The sequence below is a fragment of the Hippoglossus stenolepis genome, chromosome 11, assembly GCF_022539355.2.
Source record: "Hippoglossus stenolepis isolate QCI-W04-F060 chromosome 11, HSTE1.2, whole genome shotgun sequence".
Taxonomy (NCBI): Eukaryota; Metazoa; Chordata; class Actinopteri; order Pleuronectiformes; family Pleuronectidae; genus Hippoglossus; species Hippoglossus stenolepis.
Window position 1 is genome coordinate 8,492,513 of NC_061493.1, and position 20,852 is coordinate 8,513,364.

Consider the following 20,852-nt stretch of genomic DNA (forward strand, 5'->3'; position numbering starts at 1 on the left):
TCCCTAATGTTGTTCATTTAGATGTGTAATATATTGAGTCCGTTGACCTCTGACGGAAATGCAGCTGAGGACGATGCCCTCTGAATCAAAAATTATATTTTGTTTTAATTTTAAATTGGGCTGAAGAAGAAGAAGAAACAGAAGGTGAATTTCCCCAATCAAAAACCTGCCAACGAACCAGAGCTGCTCACAACAGCAAACTCTTTCTTTCCGTCTCTCCACCACTTACCCCTGAGGTACGCTGGACTGCTTCCAACAACACGAGCTGCATTTTCACACCCAGATGCAAAATATTTGCTTGTTAAAAAGATTTTTTAAATCCCACCAGATGCTCACAGTTTAAACCACAGGAATTAACCCTTTACCGGGACACGGTCCAGATTCACTACCTTTCTCACACACCGTGTTCTTCCTGCAGTCAATTAAAACACACGGCGCAAACTGGTAGATTGTGGCATATCAAATGTTACTGCTGCAACATAAACTGCTTTAAAGTAAATTACTAGTAAAACGAGACTAGATGAAAAAAGAAAAAGGATGTAAATATAATATAAAGGTTGATTGCATGATATGATTAAACGGGGCAATGCTGTGCTCCTGTGATGTCTGATAGCTCAGTAAAAGACATTTTACAGCCTGGAGACAACAGCGGTGCCTTAAAATTAGTCAGTATTATAATTCAATGTGTGATGCCAACATTTGTATTGAAATCAATGCCTTCAGCTCAACTTCAAAATTTGCTGATGTGCCACGAAAAACTCATTAAAGTGATTTTGACTGTAACACTGCACCATGATGCACCGTACAGTCATTTGAGTGACAGTAGGGTGGTGGTAGTTGTACGCTCAGCACCTCATCCCACAATCAAAACTGCATCAACAACCTCTTCACATTCGTTCTGAACGAAAGCATCAGAGCAAATTGTGTCTGGCTTTAATCTCACGAGAAACATGTCTGATGAATCTTGATGAAGCTACGCCTTTGCTACCGCCTCTTTAGATGCTAGTCTAATCAAAGCCGTGCCATGCCGCTACCCTGCGGCTCAACTGTTGACAGGCCGCGGGGGATTAAAGCTGATTTCCCTTTTTAGTCAGAGTCACTCTTGTGAGGGTCCAACTCGCTCTGGCGTTGGGCAAGAGTACTATCCTTGTCCCCGGTACCTCGCTTACTGTTGTGTGATGCTGGGCATGTCTCTGCGGTTCCCCAGCTCATCTATCACAGTAACTGTGAATGGCGGATGGGGACGGCAAAGGAACAGAGGAAGGCTGCTCCCGACCCTCCCTTCTCTCTCACTATATACTTAGTAATCTCTGCCAAGGCTGTTCCCTCATCGGAGAATGGAGACCTTGTGTTCTGAGGCTCCAGATGGGCTAAAACAACACAGCACACACCACTGAGAATCTCCAGTGCGATCGACGGGGAAAGTGTGAGATGAGCTAGGAAGGCTAGGGGGATATTCTCATGCATGTCAGACTTTAGTGTTTGGATTGTATGATTAAAATGTAGCATGTAGCAATATTTAAGGCCCAGACAATCCATTTTCTCAATCATTTTCTTATTATAACCAAACTGTGTTAAACTCTTTTATCAATAATAACTGAGGATGTTTTCTCCCAGACTTAAACTTGATTATTGCTTGTATAGCAATGGATATTTAATGTAGTTTTAATCCATAAAACTACACTGAATTTATGAAAACATCAAATTTAATTGCACATTGTATATGTACAACAACGCCTTTGAACAACATACCACACACTTGACACATATGGATCCAGCTGACAAAGGATACAGGCCTGTCTGTGGCAAGGAAATGGTACAAAACATCAAATAGTGGCCATTAACTACACAGTTTATTTGCCTCGTACTCTACGTAGTTTGGTTGTCTGGCACTGAAAGTTTGCAGGGCAGTGAGTATCCTGGCCACATCTGCGCTGGACAATTTGAGCCTGTGGCGGAGGAGACAGGCGAACAGATCCACGTGCGGTGACCCCGGAGGCGAGAGCCGGTTAACCCTGTAGCGCAGCTCCACCAGCTGCAGCAGGGCCGAGTCCTGCGATCCCTGAGTGTATGGGTAGTCTATCTGCAGAATCAGGTCCTGGATCGCCTCCGGGTCAAAGTGCACGCTGAATCCGAACAGCTGCATGCTGTTCACTTTCATGTAGCCGATGTTGCTGGACGGCTCCGTCTCCTCCTGAGGCTCGTAGTACGCCGTTGTGTTTTTGTTGCCTCCTGTCACTCCCACAGAGTCCCTCATACGGCTCCTCAGGTAGAAATGAACCGTCTCAAAAAAGCTCTTCCATCTGTTTCCGAGAGTCAATGTCCAATTATAGCAGTCCAAAGGGATATCCAGCTTGGTCCGCTCCCAGTCTGGGTATCCGTGCTGACCAATCGGCATCGTCCAACTCTCCGAATGGCTGCCCCCGAATGGATTCACAAACAGGGACAGTGCCGGCTCCAGAGTGCTGTTCCTAGTGAGGCAAAACTGGAGGGACACTCCAAGCAGAATATGAACACGGTTTGACTTTACACGGTTGCTCTTGAGGGTGAGCAGCATTCTCTTCCTCCAGGACGGGTCGAACCATGTGTTTATGCGCAGGTCATTGCTCACAAATACAGCATGCAGAGAGATGCGCGGGTCGCGCCGCTGCAGCAGGTAGCGCAGCTCTAGATCCTGCAGGTCACGGTCGCTCTCCATGCCGAGGTAGGGGTCCGTCGGGTCGGGCACAGCAGGCCGACAGGCTCCCTGGGTCATTGTAAAGCTGGGGTTGCAGCTGGAGCATCGCGTCCGGTTATCCGTGGAACAGGAGGCACAGCGGACACCGTCGCCCACAGAGCAAGGGATGAGGCCCTGACAAGGAGGATGGTTGTAGGGGCAGGAGCAGCTGCGGCTTTCGTCACTGTAAACTCCGACCTGGTTGTTCTCGCTGCAGTACAAAATGGAGAGGGCGTAGCGCAACCAGAAGTGCAGAGGCCTAAAGGAGACACAACCGCTGTGTTAGAGCAGACTGCTGTATCATATTTCTGTGATTGTGCCGTGATGGAAATGTTTTAGCCAAACAAGATTAATTCTGTCTGTCACTAAAAACTGTTTTGGATTGATTTGCAGCAAAAACAATCAGAGACAAACTCCGACTCAGGTGGAATTACAGCAGCGAAATCAGATCAAAATGAATATTGTAATCTATTGAACCCCCCCCCCCCCTTCTGTGGTGCAGATGGGAAGCTATGACACACACTCACTCACACCTACACGTCGTCTTAATGTCTTTCTCTCCCTGACAAATTCAGGATTGATTTAACGATTTAATGGCTTGTTTTTTAAATGGGTTGGCACTGAGGTCGACCAACCCGATGCTTCTGGACGTCCTGAGAGCCATCGCTTAAAAGAACAGAGGTGACCAGGCCTTTGCAGTGGCTGCACCTAATCTACGGAACACTTTACTTCTTACATGAAAATCATTGATAAAGAGTTTGAGACGTTGATTTCAACTCCTATTGGGTACTATTTTAACTCTCAAATATTTATGATTTTTTATGTTTTATTGCTTTTGTATCTTGTATCTAAATTCCGTTTCATATATTGTTTTCATATTCTTTTATTTTCATACAGCCTCTTCTACAGCTTCATGGTCAATATCACTCACTTCCTTTGTGGTTCTGTTTCCCTGTTGTGGCTTTTGAATTTGTGTTTTCCGTTAATGCGCTTGAGTGACACGTCAGGGCCACGTTACATTTAAACATGCTATCTGACTAAACTTTTCATTTTAATTTTACAGATGCAGCACGGTGAAACATAATTAAAATGTGAATATGGAAAATAAATAAGCAAATCATGAAAACAAAACACAGATATTATATTTCACACCCAAAATTATAAATCGACTTGCCGAGAAACTGTACACCACCACTGAATTCATTTTCCACAGGCAGAGAGGGTGCGATAAAGAAGTGTAATGGCGATGTAGACCGAGGAGGCAGCGTCTGCAGCCTGACTAGCTCACTGATGGATTGTGTCATTTAGTTAATTTCCCTGCCAGAAATAGCTATCAACATAGAGTGTTCATGAGAGAGGCATAAATCGGACTGGAGTTATGACCACGGCGCTCTCTGATACGCTGCAGGAATAACGCGTCCAGGTGGGAGTGCTGCTAAAACAGCGGCTATAACAGTAAAAAACAAAAAACAAGAATAGATAGAGGCCGAGAGTATTACTGTCATGTCCGCTGCAGCTGAAACTCCTGGATATGATTTTTTTGGGACGCTGGATTGATTGCAGTGCAGTTTCAAGACGGTGAAACGTGTCTGTTTGGCCAAACGTGATCCTGTTTGTCTTGGGAACAGAGAGGCAGGTTCGCTCCCGTCAGCACTTTTCCAACTACTTTTCCTCAAGAGCCTTCTAATAAGTACCGTCTCACACCACTGCTTTCGCCCAGTGCCTGCCGCATAAATCATTTTCATAATTATAACTTTTGGGGAGCACCTTGGGTTAACAGGCGGCGGTATAAATATTCCACCCCCTTGTTCTCGTCTCGGATCTTACCTCGGCCTCTGCGGGACTATTTTGGGCTGCTTTCGGCACCTCTTGCTGAGGCTGAAGAGCTTGTTAGCGGTGCGGCGAGCTTTGGTGAAAAGCTGGTTGCTCCTGGTCTCCAGCTGCCTGTAGCGCTGGAGCAGGCTGGCGTCTGTCCTCCACAAGTGTTCCACGGCAGATGTGTTTACAGCGTAATGGGTTGGCAGTTTCCCAACAAAGCTTTGGAACTCCTCTGGAAGGAAAAAAACAAACAAACAGAAAATGAATAAGTAAACCCTGCTTGCGGTTATGAGCCGCTGGGTAACAATATCCAAAATAAAATAAAAAGAAATGCATCGACTTTTCATTGTTTGTCCCGGAAAAGCAAAACCGCTCAAGAGAAGACAGCTGCAACCTGCCTGAAAACATGTTGTTATTTAGATTTCCTTCGCAGGGCAGATTGCTGATCTCATCATCGTGTCAGGGAACAGACGTCGTTCATATTTTGTTTCCGTAAAAAAGATGTACAGTATGTTAATCACCACCTGTTAGCATACGGCACTGTACGTCGTGAAAAAGCAACTAGTCTGTAATTACATGTGAGTGACACTGAAAGCTAAATTGCTATTCTTGCCTCCAGCAATGTGAAAGTAAGAAGGTTGCTATAGGAACAGTAATCACTTGTGTCAAACAAAAATGTCTTTCAGAAAAGTTCCAGGGCAAATTCAGACGGAGAAACTTCTGATCGTATCCGGGATATTTTGGCTTCATTTATGGTAAGTGGAGACTAGGGTAATTGCCAGTTATGGCAACTCTGCCATGGTATAGTATATAGTATGTTTATGGTAATTACAGCCCTACCTCAAACTCACTGCAATTACTGTATACACTACACATTGTGATTACAATGGATGCTCAGAACAAGCATATTACAGTGTGGTATAACACATTATTTATTTATTATTTTCAGATGTTTGTTAACTTCTTTTGCTTGAATAGAGTTCATGCAGACGTTGCCCTTTTCATCTGAGAGCTTTAAATATTCATATAACTTTATTTTATTGACTTAATGTAAAGTAATAGCTGCATTTTGACGTGTTGGGTGAGACGATTTATACCACTCATATCTGTGCATCGTAAAAAGGAAACTGCATCTGTCGAGGGGTTGTGGCTTATGTGCTGGACTATTTTTACACTTCCTCTTCAAACAAATGAGAAATCACATGTTTGACATTCACCGTGCAGACACACACAAGTGGTGCAACTCTTAGCAGGAAGGGAAATGAGCATATTTCCTCAAATGTTGAACTGTGACATTAAATACACTTTTTTTATGAGTCCTCGCATAACTTTGGTGGATGAGAACAGATGGATGTCTATAAAAGATCGGTGTACTGTCACACACTGCAGCCCTGAGCACCTTGAGAGGAACATCATTTGATTTGACACGATGACTGACAGGTCTCTTGATTCAGAGTCTGGCAGCTGCCTCTGTCTGACGGCCAAGAATCAATTTAGAACAAAAACAGGTCATGTAGTTCATCCACATATAAGTTAATATTTGTTGTTAAATATACTACCACTCCTACAACTAGTAGAAATGATAATAAAAATTACAATAATAATAATAATATTGATAATAATGATAATAATGATAAAAATAATAATGATAATAACATATACTTGTATAGTTGTCAACAATAAATTAATGCAGAAATTAAAGCTTTGAATTTAAGTATGTTTAAAGAAGGCATTTAAAAGCGGTAACATATGGGATAAATATCAGGCCACTGGGAGAAAAGTAATTTGAAAATGTTTTGGAGAAACTCTATAAAAACAATGCTGCAGTTTTTAAGACGGAATTCTCAAATACAAAATAACATTAGTAAAGATTTTTTTTATTTTTTGCCAATCCAAACATAATGCAAGGCTCCAAAACTAGATTTTAATCGTGCAATTTTAACCTTTCAATGTCTTTTTTCAGTAAGGGTATATATAAAATAAAATAAAGATATTTATCATATATAATTAATGTAGCATGATTGATCTTTAGTCACCAATCGGGCTCTGGGAGCAAGTTGAAGATTATCATCTGATCTAAGATGGTGCGCAGGTTTAGAAAGTTAGTTCATACAAATATCTGAATATCACCTGCATCCTGGAATACAGATGATTTTGAGGGAGATCTAAAAAGCCAGTGTTCCGTGTGTTTTTCCACACACCGTTAAAAGTTTCATTTCAGACCATCACAGTAAATCAAAAAGCCTCACTCACCAGATTCCTCAAACTCCCGGTAGGTCAGCCTCCAGGAGTCTCTGATGCGCAGCAGGTTGTTCTGCAGCGTGTCCAGGTCAGAGTGAGGACAGTTACACCGAGGGAAGTCCACGCTGCACTCACACCAGCAGTCACTGTTCTGGCAAACAAACCGACCCTCGGATTTACAGCCGATGTAGCTGAGAGCCGCCTGAATGAAGCGGCTCTGCAAATAGCCGGGTAGGATGACCTGCAGCCCTGTGGACCGGGAAACACAGCATCAGGTCAATGCTCGAGTAAAAACCACAGTGGGCAACAGTTTTAGAAAATGACTTTGCTTTGTTGAATTGAAACTATAGGTTTCTGACCCATTTCCAAAGATTTAAGTTTCTCAAGAGTAAAGAATTGGTCTGAAAGACAAAACGCCAGGCAGCAAAGTTTTCAGATGTGAAAAGTAATATTGTTACTATTGGTCTTTGTATGAGAATTTGTAACAATAAGAAAAAAAATCCCAGAAGATTACATTAAAGGAATCATGTTAGATGAGTACGTTTAAATACCACTCTCATATCATCTTATATCAAATCATTGTGGGTCGCCCTCAATAGACATGTTTCCATGTACACCAATATTCTGATATTAAGAAAATAGTCTGAATAAGACAGTGTCGAATTTCTCAAGAAATAATGCAGAAATCTTCATGAAAAAAAATGTCAAGTGTGTGTAGAATGCTAATATCTATGATAATATGGTAATATTTGGTGCAGATACAATTAATAATCTGGATTTTGTGGATCAAAATAAATATTTCAAGGGGGGGTGATCTGTATTCAGCTACTGTACAGTAATAAATAATCCTTTCAGCAGTATCACAGAAGGGGTATTTTGCCTGCACATGTTCTGCAGATCATTTCTGTGTACACTTTATATATCTGATCTCCATATGCAATATGGTGATAAAGTGGCCCATCAGCCTCGGCGAAGGTACGTGCTCTCCAAGTTGTTTTTGAGTTTAGAAAGTGTTTTTTTTATAACAAACGCATTAAACTCAGTAAGTTGCCGTCCCCAGGATTTAAGGAGCCTATTTTTCATACCTTGTAGATGAATCTTGTTTTCTGGACTGTGAACCAGCACAGAGCTGACAGTGTCCAAATTGTCATAGTTGCTGCATCCGAGCGGCCCAGTCCTGGTTTCTGTCACCTGCGAGGACGTGGAGACAAAACAGTCGAGTGTAAATCCATTGTCCGGTGTTTGTGCCTTCTTTTTAAAATAATTTATTTGTCAAGCTTAGTTTTAACTCAGAAAAACTAAATGAAGGCTCAACAAAGGTGTTTTTATGCTTCAAATGATTTATGAATGCTGTGAGGTCACTGCGGAGTAATATTGAAAAATTCCTTAATTAGAAGCTTGTTTCCCCTCGGACAGAATAATTGGCTCTGATTTGACAGAACAAATCAACTTCGGTCCAGCCAGGGAACTTTAGACTGATTCACTTCTATGCTCATGTGATTTCTGAATGCAATTAATCTGCACGTCAAAGCTGGAAATATTAACTTGCTTGAGTATTTGCATAAATGTATGCTCCGGGTCCGTCCGGTTTCTCTCCCAATCCCCAGCACCGCATGTGATTTTAATGACTGACTGCGTATGGCAGGTGCTGCTTTACATCCAACATAAAATGCAGTGTTCACCCCCCACCGACATTCCCTCTCCCACCTCTGTCTCTGGCTTTGATAGTTACTCGGCCTGAACACTATGCACGCTGCAAAGTGGCAAATGTTGGAGTCATTTGAAGTCGGCGTGGACTGGAAATTAATGGAATTCATATATTTAATCCATCAGGCTGATGCATAACCAGAGAAACACATTTTCAGTTTGGGGGGAACTTGTCTTCATCAGCGGCTACTGACTTTAGAATCCACATTTGCCCCTCGGGCTGATTAATGCTTACACTCTAAGAGCCACTTCAGATGATAAAATGGATGATTGGTGCTTCAGACTATGCAGGATGCAGGACTGCTGCTCCGGCCTCCTTCTTTCTCTCCTCTGCTCTTTAAAGATGAAATTCTTTGAAACCCCTTATGTTCTAATATTGTTTTTCTGCTGCAGAAGCCGTTGGTGGGTGGTTAGCAAGGACGTGTTTGAGCGACTTGATATAAAATAATTTATCTAACAGATTCTGATTCAAATCAAACGAGCCCGTACTTGCCAGTTTTTCTGTGATGTATGGTGAGGAGAGAAAAACAGCAGGGACACATTTGACAGTGTTGTTTCTCCCCTGCAGCTACAACAGGTGAATTTCTTGGTGTCGGGCCAATTCTGTAAACAAGCATTTGTTCCTAATCCTACCTGGCGAAATAACTTATGGAAATAAATTCCCTGAGCTCCATCTGTTCGTTCATGTTATCTTCAAGTCGAGCTACCAGAGTGTCATGAATTAAAAGTTTGCTTGACTGGAAGTGGAAAGAATAATTTAGATTATTTTGAACTTTTAAGTATTTTCTTATTATACCACATGTACTTTAATTCTGCTACATCTCAGAGAGAAATATGGGACATTTTGTTAATTGGAGACTGTAAATTGGCCGTAGGTGTGAATGTGGGCGTGAACACTTTTTTCTGCGATACGCTGTTGATCTATCCTCTCACCCAGTCAGCTTGGATTGGCTCTCAAAGGATTAACAATATCGATAATGGATGGATATTTGACATTTTTCTCAACAATTTTTTTTATTTTACAGCTACATTTACAAGTTATTTGAAAGATTTCTAAGATTTAATATGGAATCTTAACTAGGTGATCTCTTTTTTAATAAATTATGTGTTTTTATAGCGTATAAAGTTCCAATCACCACAACTGACTGCAAAATGAATGTACTGCGATAATACTATAGATCGGATAACACTGACAAAGGTCATTCTGCAAAAGAGTTTTGTTTTGCTATTCAACATCTGTATTGGAAATTATGTCAATACTTCTTCCACCACTCATTTCAGTACATAGTTAAAACTAGTTACACATATTTGCATATTGTCAAAGTTATTAAGGCTTGTTATTATAAACTTAAAATGAGTAAGTAAGGGTGGGACAAAATATCAATACGGGAATGTATCATCATGACATAAAATTATCGATAAGCTGCCGCCAAATATCCATATTTAGTTAATTAGTTATATATATAACATTGGAATGATGGCACATGTGGACATTGACAAGTTACAGTGGGTTTGTTAAAGAGTAAAGAGGCACTAAGATACAACTTTAAGCTTATAAACATTGTGTCATCTTAGTTTGTGTCAAACTCTGTAAAACCGAAACCAAATTGCAGTGACTAAATCCACAAATCCTGCACTTTGCCTCTTTAAGGGGATTTTGTATTCTGTTCAGTTTGACAGATATCATAATGTATCATATGATTGTCTTACAATTTATTAATTATTGCAGAATAGCAGTATTGTGATGTTATTGTTGCCATATGGCGTGCATTGTATCGTATCACAAGTTACCCTGCAATTTCTCCCCCTAGTCATAAGCATCACCAATAATGTGTTAACTGAGATATAATATAAAAATATAAAATGAATAATAAAATAATATAAACACTAAAAACATCAGCTCTGGGTAAGGTTAGCCCAGTGATGTACCGTGGTAATGTGAGTGATTTATATGTGCATTTATTTACTGATCAAGACTGAAATTATGTCCTGTCCCTGACCACTGAACAAGTCGTTCATCAATATTCAGCGACCTCAGCTAAACCCACAACCAAACCAGGCCATGTGAATGCTTAGTATCCTACCATTCCCATGTGTAAATGTCGAGGGTTAACAAACCACAACACTGCAGGGGAACATCTCTAATGCTTTCAGACAGTGAGTTAATCTCCCATCAGACTGCTGCCGCATTAACGTCCACGTACCCGGATGGCGGTGGATGCGATCTGGAGGTGGTGCAGCCTCCGCAGGGTGCTCTCTCTGTCGGTGAAGTAGGAAGCAGCCAGTTGGTGAAGGGCTTCCAGGGTCACCTTCCCCGTAGTGCTGGAGTTCCTGTTGCTGCTACTACTGGCCTCGGCCGCCGAGGGCGAGGACTCCTGGCTGAGCTTCCTTTTGTCCACGAATATCGTCAAAGACTCCTCCCCTGGTGACGGTCGGGCAGAGGGAATGAGAGCTGTATTAGTTCTGACAGAGCAGCACTAATCACCTTTCATTAGTATCTTCTCAGATCAGATATAAAAGCACAGTAGTGATTAAGTGCTGTGGAGGAACTGATGGTTCGCATGATCGGAGGAAAAGGCACAGACAAGGTCTCTGCGTCTGTTAAACTGCTCAGGAGCTTGTTCAAGATCATTGATCAAGTTCCCTTAATTACTTTCATCATCTGGATTACAACTGCAAAACATTAAAACAAAGTAGACTAGTAGTTGTGCACTTTCTAACAATTACAAATATTAAATGACTAATATAAAAGCAGCCAAATAAAGCACATCAGCACAGTCATCAAGTTGTTTAAGCCGCTTCAAATGAAGTATTCAGTTGAAGTAAAAAAACCTTGAAAACTTGATATCCATTGGTTACTCTTGATGTTGTACATTTGGCCTTTGTATTTGCTCACATTTTGAATAAAGGGGGTAAAAAAATTCTGAAAGCATCTTCTTTTTCGTCTGCTATTGTTTAATGTTTTGTTTCAATGTTCTGAGACCAAGCTATCCAGAAAATAGTTTTCTGTGGGCTTGAAATTGTCTGAGGCACCTTTGACACCTATTATTTTTCGATCGCACTAAACAGACAAGTCCGTACGTCCAGACTTAACAAGGTAGGTGTGAAAGTGCCCTCAGGGTGTTTCATACCGACCTTGTTTAGTCTGAAGCGGTGGTCTAGTCTGGATCAAACTGAATCATAGTTTGGTTCTTTCTTTTTTCAGACTTTTGAACCAATTGCAGGAAGTCAGGACAGCATTCACACCATTATTTTACACTATTCAAACACAGGCCCGTCTACAAAACCAATCAATGTCAGGTATTGGTAGACGACGCCCACGTAGATGATGACGACAGGACATATGCCATATAAAGGTCTTTAGTCTGCTACCTAAATGTGAAACTGACACTAACTCAAATGAAAACAATGTAACAAATACATGAGCCTTGGTTCTGACTTTCAGGAGGGATCACGTCCTTACAGAGAGGTTGTATATAATCAGAACAGAGACATCCACTCTGACTCAGACATCAGCTACCGCACTCAAAGTTTGAACATCTTGTACCAACAAGAGATCAAGAGTTGCTCCAGCGTTATTAAAACTTTCTTTCTTTTGTTTTGTTGTGTCTGCTGCTCTGAGAAAATGGTTGTATTTCTTATTTTCTATGATGGATCTCTGCCTGAGAGATTTTAGAAAATGGTGCAACATAAAAGAAGTTTCTGGTCCTTAGTTCTGTGGTGCCGAGAACCAGACTGTATGTTTACTCTTTGTCCAGTTGTGGGAGTGAGATAAAAAGCATTCTATACATCAGAATAATTCTGGATTGTACGTCGTTGATAACTGTTTTCAATGAAAAAGCAAACCCACGCTTTCTGTTCTTCTCATACAGTAAACTTTGCTTTAGTGGTTTATTAAAGACACAAAAGATGAGCCAGTTGTGTATGAATGATAGTGTTGTACAACACCAGCGACGTTTGTAAGGAAACTTGCTTTTTTTGACAGCCAAGCAAAACATTAAATCAGTCTTTTGTCGCCTTTTCCAATTAATTTTTTGTCCACTTAACCAGAGTGATTTTCACGAGCCAAACACACTGATCCAGAAAAAATTATTACATGCTTTGTTGTTCAGAAAGCAACAGACGGTAAAATGGGTGAATCACATGCTGGAAAGAAAAATCACATTCAAAGCTGTGTGAATCAGCTTCGCTTTGAAGCTCGGAGTAATCCACTGTACCTCCCAGAGTGGCAGAGAGGAGGAGGTGGGTACCATACTTCTTGATTAGACTCTCTGTAATGGCCTGGAGGGTTGGCCGCCTCCCCAGCTGGCGGATGGTGTGCATGAAGTCAGGGTCGAGGGGCAGAGCCAAACCTCTGCTGCCACCAAAACTGTCCCGCCTCTCCACTGCCAGGCTGTTGACCTTCCATCGACCAAACTCCCTGGCAACACACACACACACACACAATCACACACACAAAGACAAAAGCACACACAAAGTGAGGGAGAGAAACATTTTGCTCAATTGAGGCCTGTGTATAAGGCCCCTGGCTGCTATTTAACAAGCTGTGGTGGAAACACAAGAGTAGGTGAATGTGTTTTACTTACTGTGAGGCACACACTGACCACACTCACACACACACACACACACACACACACACTCAAACACACACACACACACACACACTCACACACACAAGTGATCATACACTGTTAATAAATGATGTAGCTGTGAAGTTGAATCCCCTGACGATCTCTAATAATATGCATCATACATTTATATATATATACAGTATGAGAACCCTCTTCTTTGAAATACCCAGGGAGTACATGATTAGTGTGGGCTTTAAGTCAATCAGGTTGCGGTTGGTTATTTATGTATTATTATGTAGATTTGAATGTGGGCTCCTCTTGGGAATTACAGAGCATTAAGTATATTTTATGGGATAATTGGTGCCCAACCTTTTTTTGCCTTTAAAAACCCTCACTACTCTGGGTTTAACAGGATTAACATAATGTATAGTTCTATAAATGTGGATATTTTGAATAACATAGCAATAATATTTTATTGTAGATGTTACGGCTTGATCTCTCTCTGTGTGTTTGTAGACCCGTCACCTTAACTTCAAAACTGAGGTCATGTCCCTGATATTCTCCTCTGGGAATTGAATGGTTTCATTGCAGCCTGATAAAAATTTGATTCATGCTGGATCCAGTATTTTTCCGGCAGGAAAGCAGTTTTCCACCATTTCATTTGTTTCCCCTGCCAGAATAGAGAGGCTTTGTAACTGCATTACAGCATCATGTTGGAAAATTAGTATCACTATTAGTGTTGTGTAGTTTTCAATCAAGTTTGTTGGAAAGAAAAACAAAGAAACGTTTCTGGATGAGTTTATAAGATATTTTGCATGAATTGACAGAACAGTTGGAAAGAGACAAGTAGAGAGAATGTGGGGAGACACGCAGCAAAGCAAATAGCTTCTGTTGGGAAGTTTGCTCTTTTGCAGAAAGTTACATGAATAGGGTGATATTGCTCTTGTGTCAGTTAAATAAGAAGATACAGTTAGCAGCTGGTAAGCCAAGCATTCACTTCAACCCTCCATTCATTCATTCATTCATTCGTGTGTGAGCTTGAGAGGTGCTCATTGGTGGACTTTGTTAACATTGGACACATTTACATGAACGGTCTCAATAAGACACTGCCATGTAGACAGCAATTTCTGATTAACTTAACCGGAATGAGGTCGTAGTCTTCATAAGCAATAATTATATGAAGGCATGTGGAGTATTTTGACTTTACTGACATCATGTAGAAATGTATACATCTTAATCTCTATATAAAGTCCTACTGGACTTTTCACTGCATTTTGCACCATTGAGATATTGTAGTTACCAACAGCTACATAAGACGTAGCAGCCGTAATGTTGACATTAAATCAGACTACGCTCTGTAACATGTAAACAGAAATATTAATGTTTCTCTCAGTTTCAACAATAATATCTAACGAAAGACAGCCAATTAGTGCATTTCCCAAAATTGAAACAGTTTTTTTTTTTTTAAAGCGCCCATATTGTGTAAAATATATTTTCTGGGCTTTTACTATCCGTAATGACTTGAAGGGGGTCAGTAGGTTCCCTCAAAGTATGAATACTTCCTCCCCCGTATGAGTCAAGCATGGTCTTTCAATGATTTCACACCTAAAGACAAATATGTGGACATGTATTTTCAACCAAATTATAATCCTACTGTTTCAAGTTATCTTTCCATGTGACCTTTGGAAATCACAGAAGCTCCCTGGACCCCTTACTGAGATTCAGACTTTATGCCGACTGTTTATACAACTTTATCACAGCTTTAAATTCTTTGAACCAGAGCATATTGTGATGCAACGCTGTGACTCCCACAACTACAGGAAGGCGTTAAGCCAAAATAAAGTCCCAAATCACCAGCTGCCATTATTTGTTATCTCGTGCCCTTTGGACACAAGCTTGCTCAACTCGAGATACTCACAACAGTAGCTCGCCCTGTTCCTCCCTCTCTCCATAGCATCAGCTAATATCTACCTCTCCCACAGGGCTGCCTGCTGCTCTATGTACTTCCCTCGACTACTGGGAGGCAATCAAATCACTGCCATGAGAAAAAACGATCGACAGAGAAATAATTGGGGAACCGGAACAGTGTGGAGTGTGTCATTACAGCCAATCATCATAACGAGGGGACAGGCTGAGTGTCCGTCCCCTGGTGGACAGATGGGCACTGTCGATCCAGCCTGGGGGTTTAGCTCACAGCTATTCCGCCACTGATGGCAAATGGAGGAACGTATACGCGGGTATCGTAAACATGGAGGTTTACTGTGTGTACTGTCTGTAAGCAATCAATATTGATCCGAATAACTCGTGGAGGCGGAAGAAAAGTAAAATCAGCAGCTATGAAGAGCGAATGAACGGTTTAATCACACACTGTTGCATGACTGATAGCTGTGTGGTGTCGGTGGTGGTGTTATAGCTATTACAGAGGTCAGAGGGGTAGAATAGCAATGTAGGCCCCCGGGCTATTTAAGAGCACAGAGAAAAATATGGAGCGTCTGACACTCGGAGGACTGTAGAATATATTTATGACATATTGCTAGGTATAAATGCCTTCAGTGTGTCTACAGCTTATTATTTTCCTGGTTATCTATACAAGACAGATGGAGTAACTAAAAATTCATCCTTAAAAACTCTTGATCAATATTTCTTGAAAACAGCCTTCGGGATAGAAATGTGAGCAGGCAGTTTACAGGTTGCAAGATCGACTGCTGGAGGGTAAGACGCCCTCGAGAGATGAGACGTCAGCCAATACAGATGGCAGCTGCCTCCGACCGTCCAAGCTCTTTGTCACATCCGGTGATTTTTACTAATTATTGAACAGGTTTTTGGAAAAGAAGAAGCTTGAAGTCAGAGGGGACTGTAGAGACATTTATGCAGCAGGTCCATAGGAAAAAAAATGATGCAGGTGTCAGTAGGAGATAAACACCGCAGCCTAAGAGATCCCTCAGAGGAGATAATGGACCGACTGATTTATAGATGCCGAGCATGAAGTATTTTTTTCACTTTGGTAAACTCTTGGCAATGTCCAGCAGAGAAAGAAACATAATCCCAGGCCTGGGGCATTGATAAACCTCGCAGGACTGCAGGAGCAGCAACAAACAAACACCACACATTGACTTCTGACAAAATCCCATGTGTAGCATGTGTATCACATGTACGACTGCACAGAGCGCCGTGCTGTGCGCCTCGCAGTTGCAAGAAAGCAGGGAAATTGCATTGCAAGCCTCGCGACGGATGTTTAGACAAAGACAGCGACAGATAAGTGCAGCTCAGGGACACTGCAGAACATCAGTGAAAGGATGTCAACTGTCCACACACATTCATGGGATGAACTCCAGCTGCAGGGGTCACAGTGAGACACCAGCAGTAACACTCTTATCAAATGAGGAAAGGAAGAGAAAGGAAAAGGAGGAAATGCAGTTCCGGTGACAGATCAGTGAAGACAGTGGCGGAGGGCCCAGTCGGGCTTTGCTACAATGGTTATTTCAGATTTGCTCATCAGCTTGTGACGGGTTCTGTGCAGGTGCTAAACCTGTGAGGGCACGTTTTTTCAACCCAAACACTACAGCAGCTGCTTTGACTGATTAGTTCCTCTCTGGCTCAAAGTGCTCATCAGTGAAATGATCCAGTGGAATGTTTGGATGACACCTGAAACTCCAGAGAAGCATACTAAACACAGGCCTACGGGATAATGATGGCAAAAAAACACATCACACGCACCTCTAACATCCATCTCACCTGTAGATCTTGTATCTGGTGCTGAAGCCCTGCTGGTACCTCTCCGCAGCCTCCGTGAACTCCAGGGACTGGTGGAAAGGCCCTTTATCGGACAGCAGCCAGCCCAGGGAGCGTGACGCGCCGTCGCTTTGTCCGGCGGCGGCGACTCGGGCTGCGGCCCCGGCTCCAGGGGCGGCGGCGGCGTTGGCGGCGGCCCCGGAGGTCCAGCAGCAGCAGAGCCACAGGCTGAGAGCCGCCCCCTCCCATAGCAGAGACAGCCGCTTATGACTGATCCTCTGACAGCTCATGCTTCACCCAGCGACACCTCATTCTCTCCGGACTGGGAGGAGGACACCTGCGCCAGGGAGACAATGTGCCAAGAAAGATGTAAAAGTACAACGCGTGGCGCAGATTTTGGAAGGTGCAGTGGGGATAGTTATTTTGAAATGAAACCATTTATAAACAGACTGATTGCATGATGTGGTGATTTCTATACCAAGGAGACACTTACCCGATTTGGCTGTGAGGACCGAGCGGTGCGCTCTCAAGGATGCGCGAACTCTTCGGATGTTGCGCGCCCTGCGAATAAAACCTCTCCCGTTCCGCGATCCGACCGAATTCATGAACTCGTGATGATCCCTTTCTCCCGAGCGCTGCTCCAACTTCACGTCCGCCCCTTGCTCAACTTTGTTCCGGGAGACAATCCTTGCTCCTGCGTCCGCGCATCCATGCGCTCCCCCCCGGCGGCGTGGAGAAGTAAGTTGCAGCGGCTGAGGAGGCGCGGACAAAGAGGAGTTCACACTGACTGTGTCCGTGCGCTCAATGGTATTTCCAGAGGTTGGACGCGCAAGGTTGATCCCCCCATCCCCATGTGTGGAATCCCCTTTGCGCGCGCTCCTATTAAAGTGGCTGCTTAAAATAACAATAAGGATAAATGTTGCATGTGCGCTGTCGTACTCCCCCCTCTCCTCTCCTCTCCGCTGAGCTGGTGGATGAATGAGCGCCCGCTGCAACACAGAGAGCTTTTCTCCCCCCTGGTTTTTTTTTCCAAGTGGGAAAGCAAGAGGGCGAGCAAGTGCATGATGATGAGGAGGAGTGATGTATACCCCACATGCAGCCGGAGCGCAAGATTTTAGCACTGTGCATCAGGGATGTTGATCATTAACCATTACCTACACACGATTCATCCTCATTATCCCTGCATACCCCTCTCTCTGTGAAAGTGGCACATTGAAAGTGTTAAAAGGGGCTTGATAATAGTCTAATTATCTCTCCGTGTATCTCCCCAGTGTTTTTTCCTCCTCTTTTTTATCGTCTTGTGCAGCAGCAGCTTTAAAGCTCTGCAGCTTGCACTGCTAAATGGCCCACATCGACCCCTCCTATGATGACATTCACATTGCTGGATTTACCAGTGTGAATAATTACAGGCCATTATCTGAGAACAGGTTTCTTGGGTGATGTGATTCAAGTTCGGCAGCGCACTTAGTTTGCCATCTCGAAGCCATTTGCACATGCAAAAGAATAACAGTTAGGTTTTTGCACTTAAAAAAAGGATGCTTGCAAAAGTAATGTTGGAGCTGTAACTTAAGGTAATGATAAACTTTGAACGCTCGACATTTTAGTGTGAACTCTGTGATGGGCGAGGAGCAGGTGTAGGAACAGATGCTGATTTGATTCACCCTCACACACACACTCACCCTCCTTTTTTGAAGCAACATCACAACCACTTGACGCACAGTCGACAAATCTTTCAGACGTATGAAAGCTGGATGATGTTATAGAGGAACGTTGGCTGCCACGATCCTTCAAATTATGGTGGAGAAGATGGCAGGGACATAGATCAGTGTGTGTGTGTGTGTGTGTGTGTGTGTGTGTGTGTGTGTGTGTGTGTGTGTGTGTGTGTGTGTGTGTGTGTGTGTGTGTGTGTGTGTGTGTGTGTGTTTGGAGACGGGGGTCGACAGGTACAGCAGCAAATCGCTAATTAAACTTGATTCTGCTCTTCAGGGACAACTGCAAGAATAACCTACCATAGCACAGACCTCTGCCAAGGCCCAACAGTCCCCTTTCGTTGAAATCAAGTTGCATCAAATTGCACCCACTCATAGACGTCTCATCGGCACTCATAGATATGTCCTCTAAACATGCAGGATTCTTTAACACCGAGATAAATGAATTTTTCTCAGAACTCAGTGAAAATGTTGAAAAACACTTAACACTCTCGCAATGTTAAACAAAGTGATCCGTACCGCCTCCTTCCACCAAGTTTCGTGGAAATCTGTTCTGTTGTTTTTGTTCAATTTTGCTTAGAAAGAAACAAATCAATGAAAAAGTTGATATCTGCATCCGCACCAAAAATGTAATGGGTTCTTCCCTGATGCCATATCTTTCCACCAGATTTTCGTGGTAATGCATCCAGTAGTTTCTGCGAAAATGTCTTGCTCACAAACAAGCAAATGGACAGGGGGTGGAAACATAACCTCCTCGGTGCAGGTGATAAGTTGAATTCTCAAGAAAAACGTTGCGTAAAGTCGGAGCTATAACACTTTATATATTGCTGGGAGAGTCTTTTGTCCCGCTCCTTCAAGGTATCTTTTCATTATGCTTGAAACCCTGATTGACAAACGCCTCCCTGTGTTAAATGGTGTGTGAGGAGAGTGTCTGTTATCCATGATGGAGTTGAATCAATAGTCTGCTTCTTCTGATTCCCTTTTTTTGCTTTAACGATATTTGGCAAGCGCCCCTCAGGAAGCCAGGGGATGTTTTTTTCCTCTTCAAGCACAAATTAATAGAGTCAATTCAATAAGGGGAGGTCACATCTTCAAAGCCTGAATAGCTGTAGTCACCATTAGTGCTGTGGACTGTCTCGATCCACTGAAAAACACTTTCACATTCAAAACAATTGAGCCAGTGTTTCTGGTATTCTTCCAACAGGAGGATTTGCTTCCCCAGGTATCTGATCGTGTCATTCGGGACATCTGTAATGATGGGAAGCCTGTGTTTGCTTGTGCAACAAAAGGAACACATTAAATATTCCAACTTGTAATTTGCGCGGAGAAAGGATAGAAGAAATGAAGGAGGCTAAATGAGCTTTTCCCTCCGGGCTGCAGACTGTTATAGTCTCTTGAAATCTGGGTCTTTGTTGTCTGTGCGCTGTAATTGAAAAGTTCCAGCCCCTCGTTTCTCTCCCTTCCTTCCACATTCCTTTGGCTTCCTCTCACGCTCTCTATCCTAGTTTCTCCATCTGACATCCCCAACTTCCCTTCCACCACCCCAACCAGCAGTCTCTTTTTCTTTCTCTTCCTTTCAGCCTCTCTTCTTTGCCTCTCCATTTAAATTCTCTGTCATCTCTTGTTTGACTCATTCTCTCCCCCTCCCTCTTCCCTCCTCGGCTGCCTGCTGAGCTTCAGGACGAAACCAGACGATTTTGATAATTTGCACCCCCGACCATCTGCCGAATCAACCTGCTGGATCCTGCAGTGGAGGAGAGGGCGGATAAAACTCTCAGAATTGTCCAGGAGATGATGTGAAGGGGCTTGACGTGGCGCTGGTGTTAATGTGCCTGAACACAAATACTTCTATCCTGGTAACATGCGATGTGCCAAAGTAATCACAAGTCAAGAATGACGCTGCGATTCTCTCGCGCATTTGGAGGTGAGGCGGGGGGAAAAGGGTCAACATCACCGAACTTGACATGAAGGCTTTGGCATAAAGCAGGGCTGTGTGTGTGTGTGTGGCTGTGAAGCTTGGCACCATCGCTGTTGAAATGACATAAAAATAGCTAATTTTTTATTCAAGAGCTCTGGCATCTCCCAAGGAGTTCTGCACTGTTCGGCTGTGGCTTCAGACGAACGTATTACTGAGTAATTGCTTCCCCTGCACCTTTTGTTGTGAACAAGTGAATTGTGGCTGATGAGCAGAGTGTTAAACAGATCATGGCCATGACACGCTGCCTTCACATTGTTCTTTGAAAGTCTCTTCAAAATGGAAATGCGACGTAACTTGGCCCGTGGTGAGCGTGAAAGAGCGAGACAAAATGGAACAGAAAAACGACGAGGTCCCGGCTTTGCTAATTCCATTTAACCCTG

At 42.9% G+C, this 20,852-nt stretch overlaps 1 protein-coding gene across 1 annotated transcript; it reads right to left on the reverse strand.

Moving 5' to 3' along the window:
- Nucleotides 1-1,688: 1,688 nt before the first annotated feature.
- On the reverse strand, nucleotides 1,689-17,840 carry LOC118117223 (BMP/retinoic acid-inducible neural-specific protein 3). The gene is made up of 8 exons (XM_035169285.2): nucleotides 17,279-17,840; nucleotides 16,789-17,122; nucleotides 12,700-12,902; nucleotides 10,687-10,904; nucleotides 7,861-7,966; nucleotides 6,788-7,024; nucleotides 4,544-4,766; nucleotides 1,689-2,975 (listed from the first exon to the last, which is right to left on the reverse strand). The coding sequence occupies exons 2-8, from the start codon at nucleotides 17,073-17,075 to the stop codon at nucleotides 1,841-1,843; spliced, it is 2,409 nt and encodes an 802-aa protein (XP_035025176.1). The 5' UTR covers nucleotides 17,076-17,122; nucleotides 17,279-17,840; the 3' UTR covers nucleotides 1,689-1,840.
- Nucleotides 17,841-20,852: the final 3,012 nt, after the last annotated feature.

Excerpts from the sequence above, each read along its gene's own strand:
- LOC118117223 (XM_035169285.2), bottom strand. The coding sequence starts at position 17,075 with ATGAGCTGTCAGAGGATCAGTCATAAGCGGCTGTCTCTGCTATGGGAG. Across the intron at positions 7,967-10,686 it reads TCGCATCCACCGCCATCCGG|GTGACAGAAACCAGGACTGG; the intron begins GTACGTGGACGT and ends ACGTCCTCGCAG. Across the intron at positions 4,767-6,787 it reads CCGGGAGTTTGAGGAATCTG|AGGAGTTCCAAAGCTTTGTT; the intron begins GTGAGTGAGGCT and ends TTTTCCTTCCAG.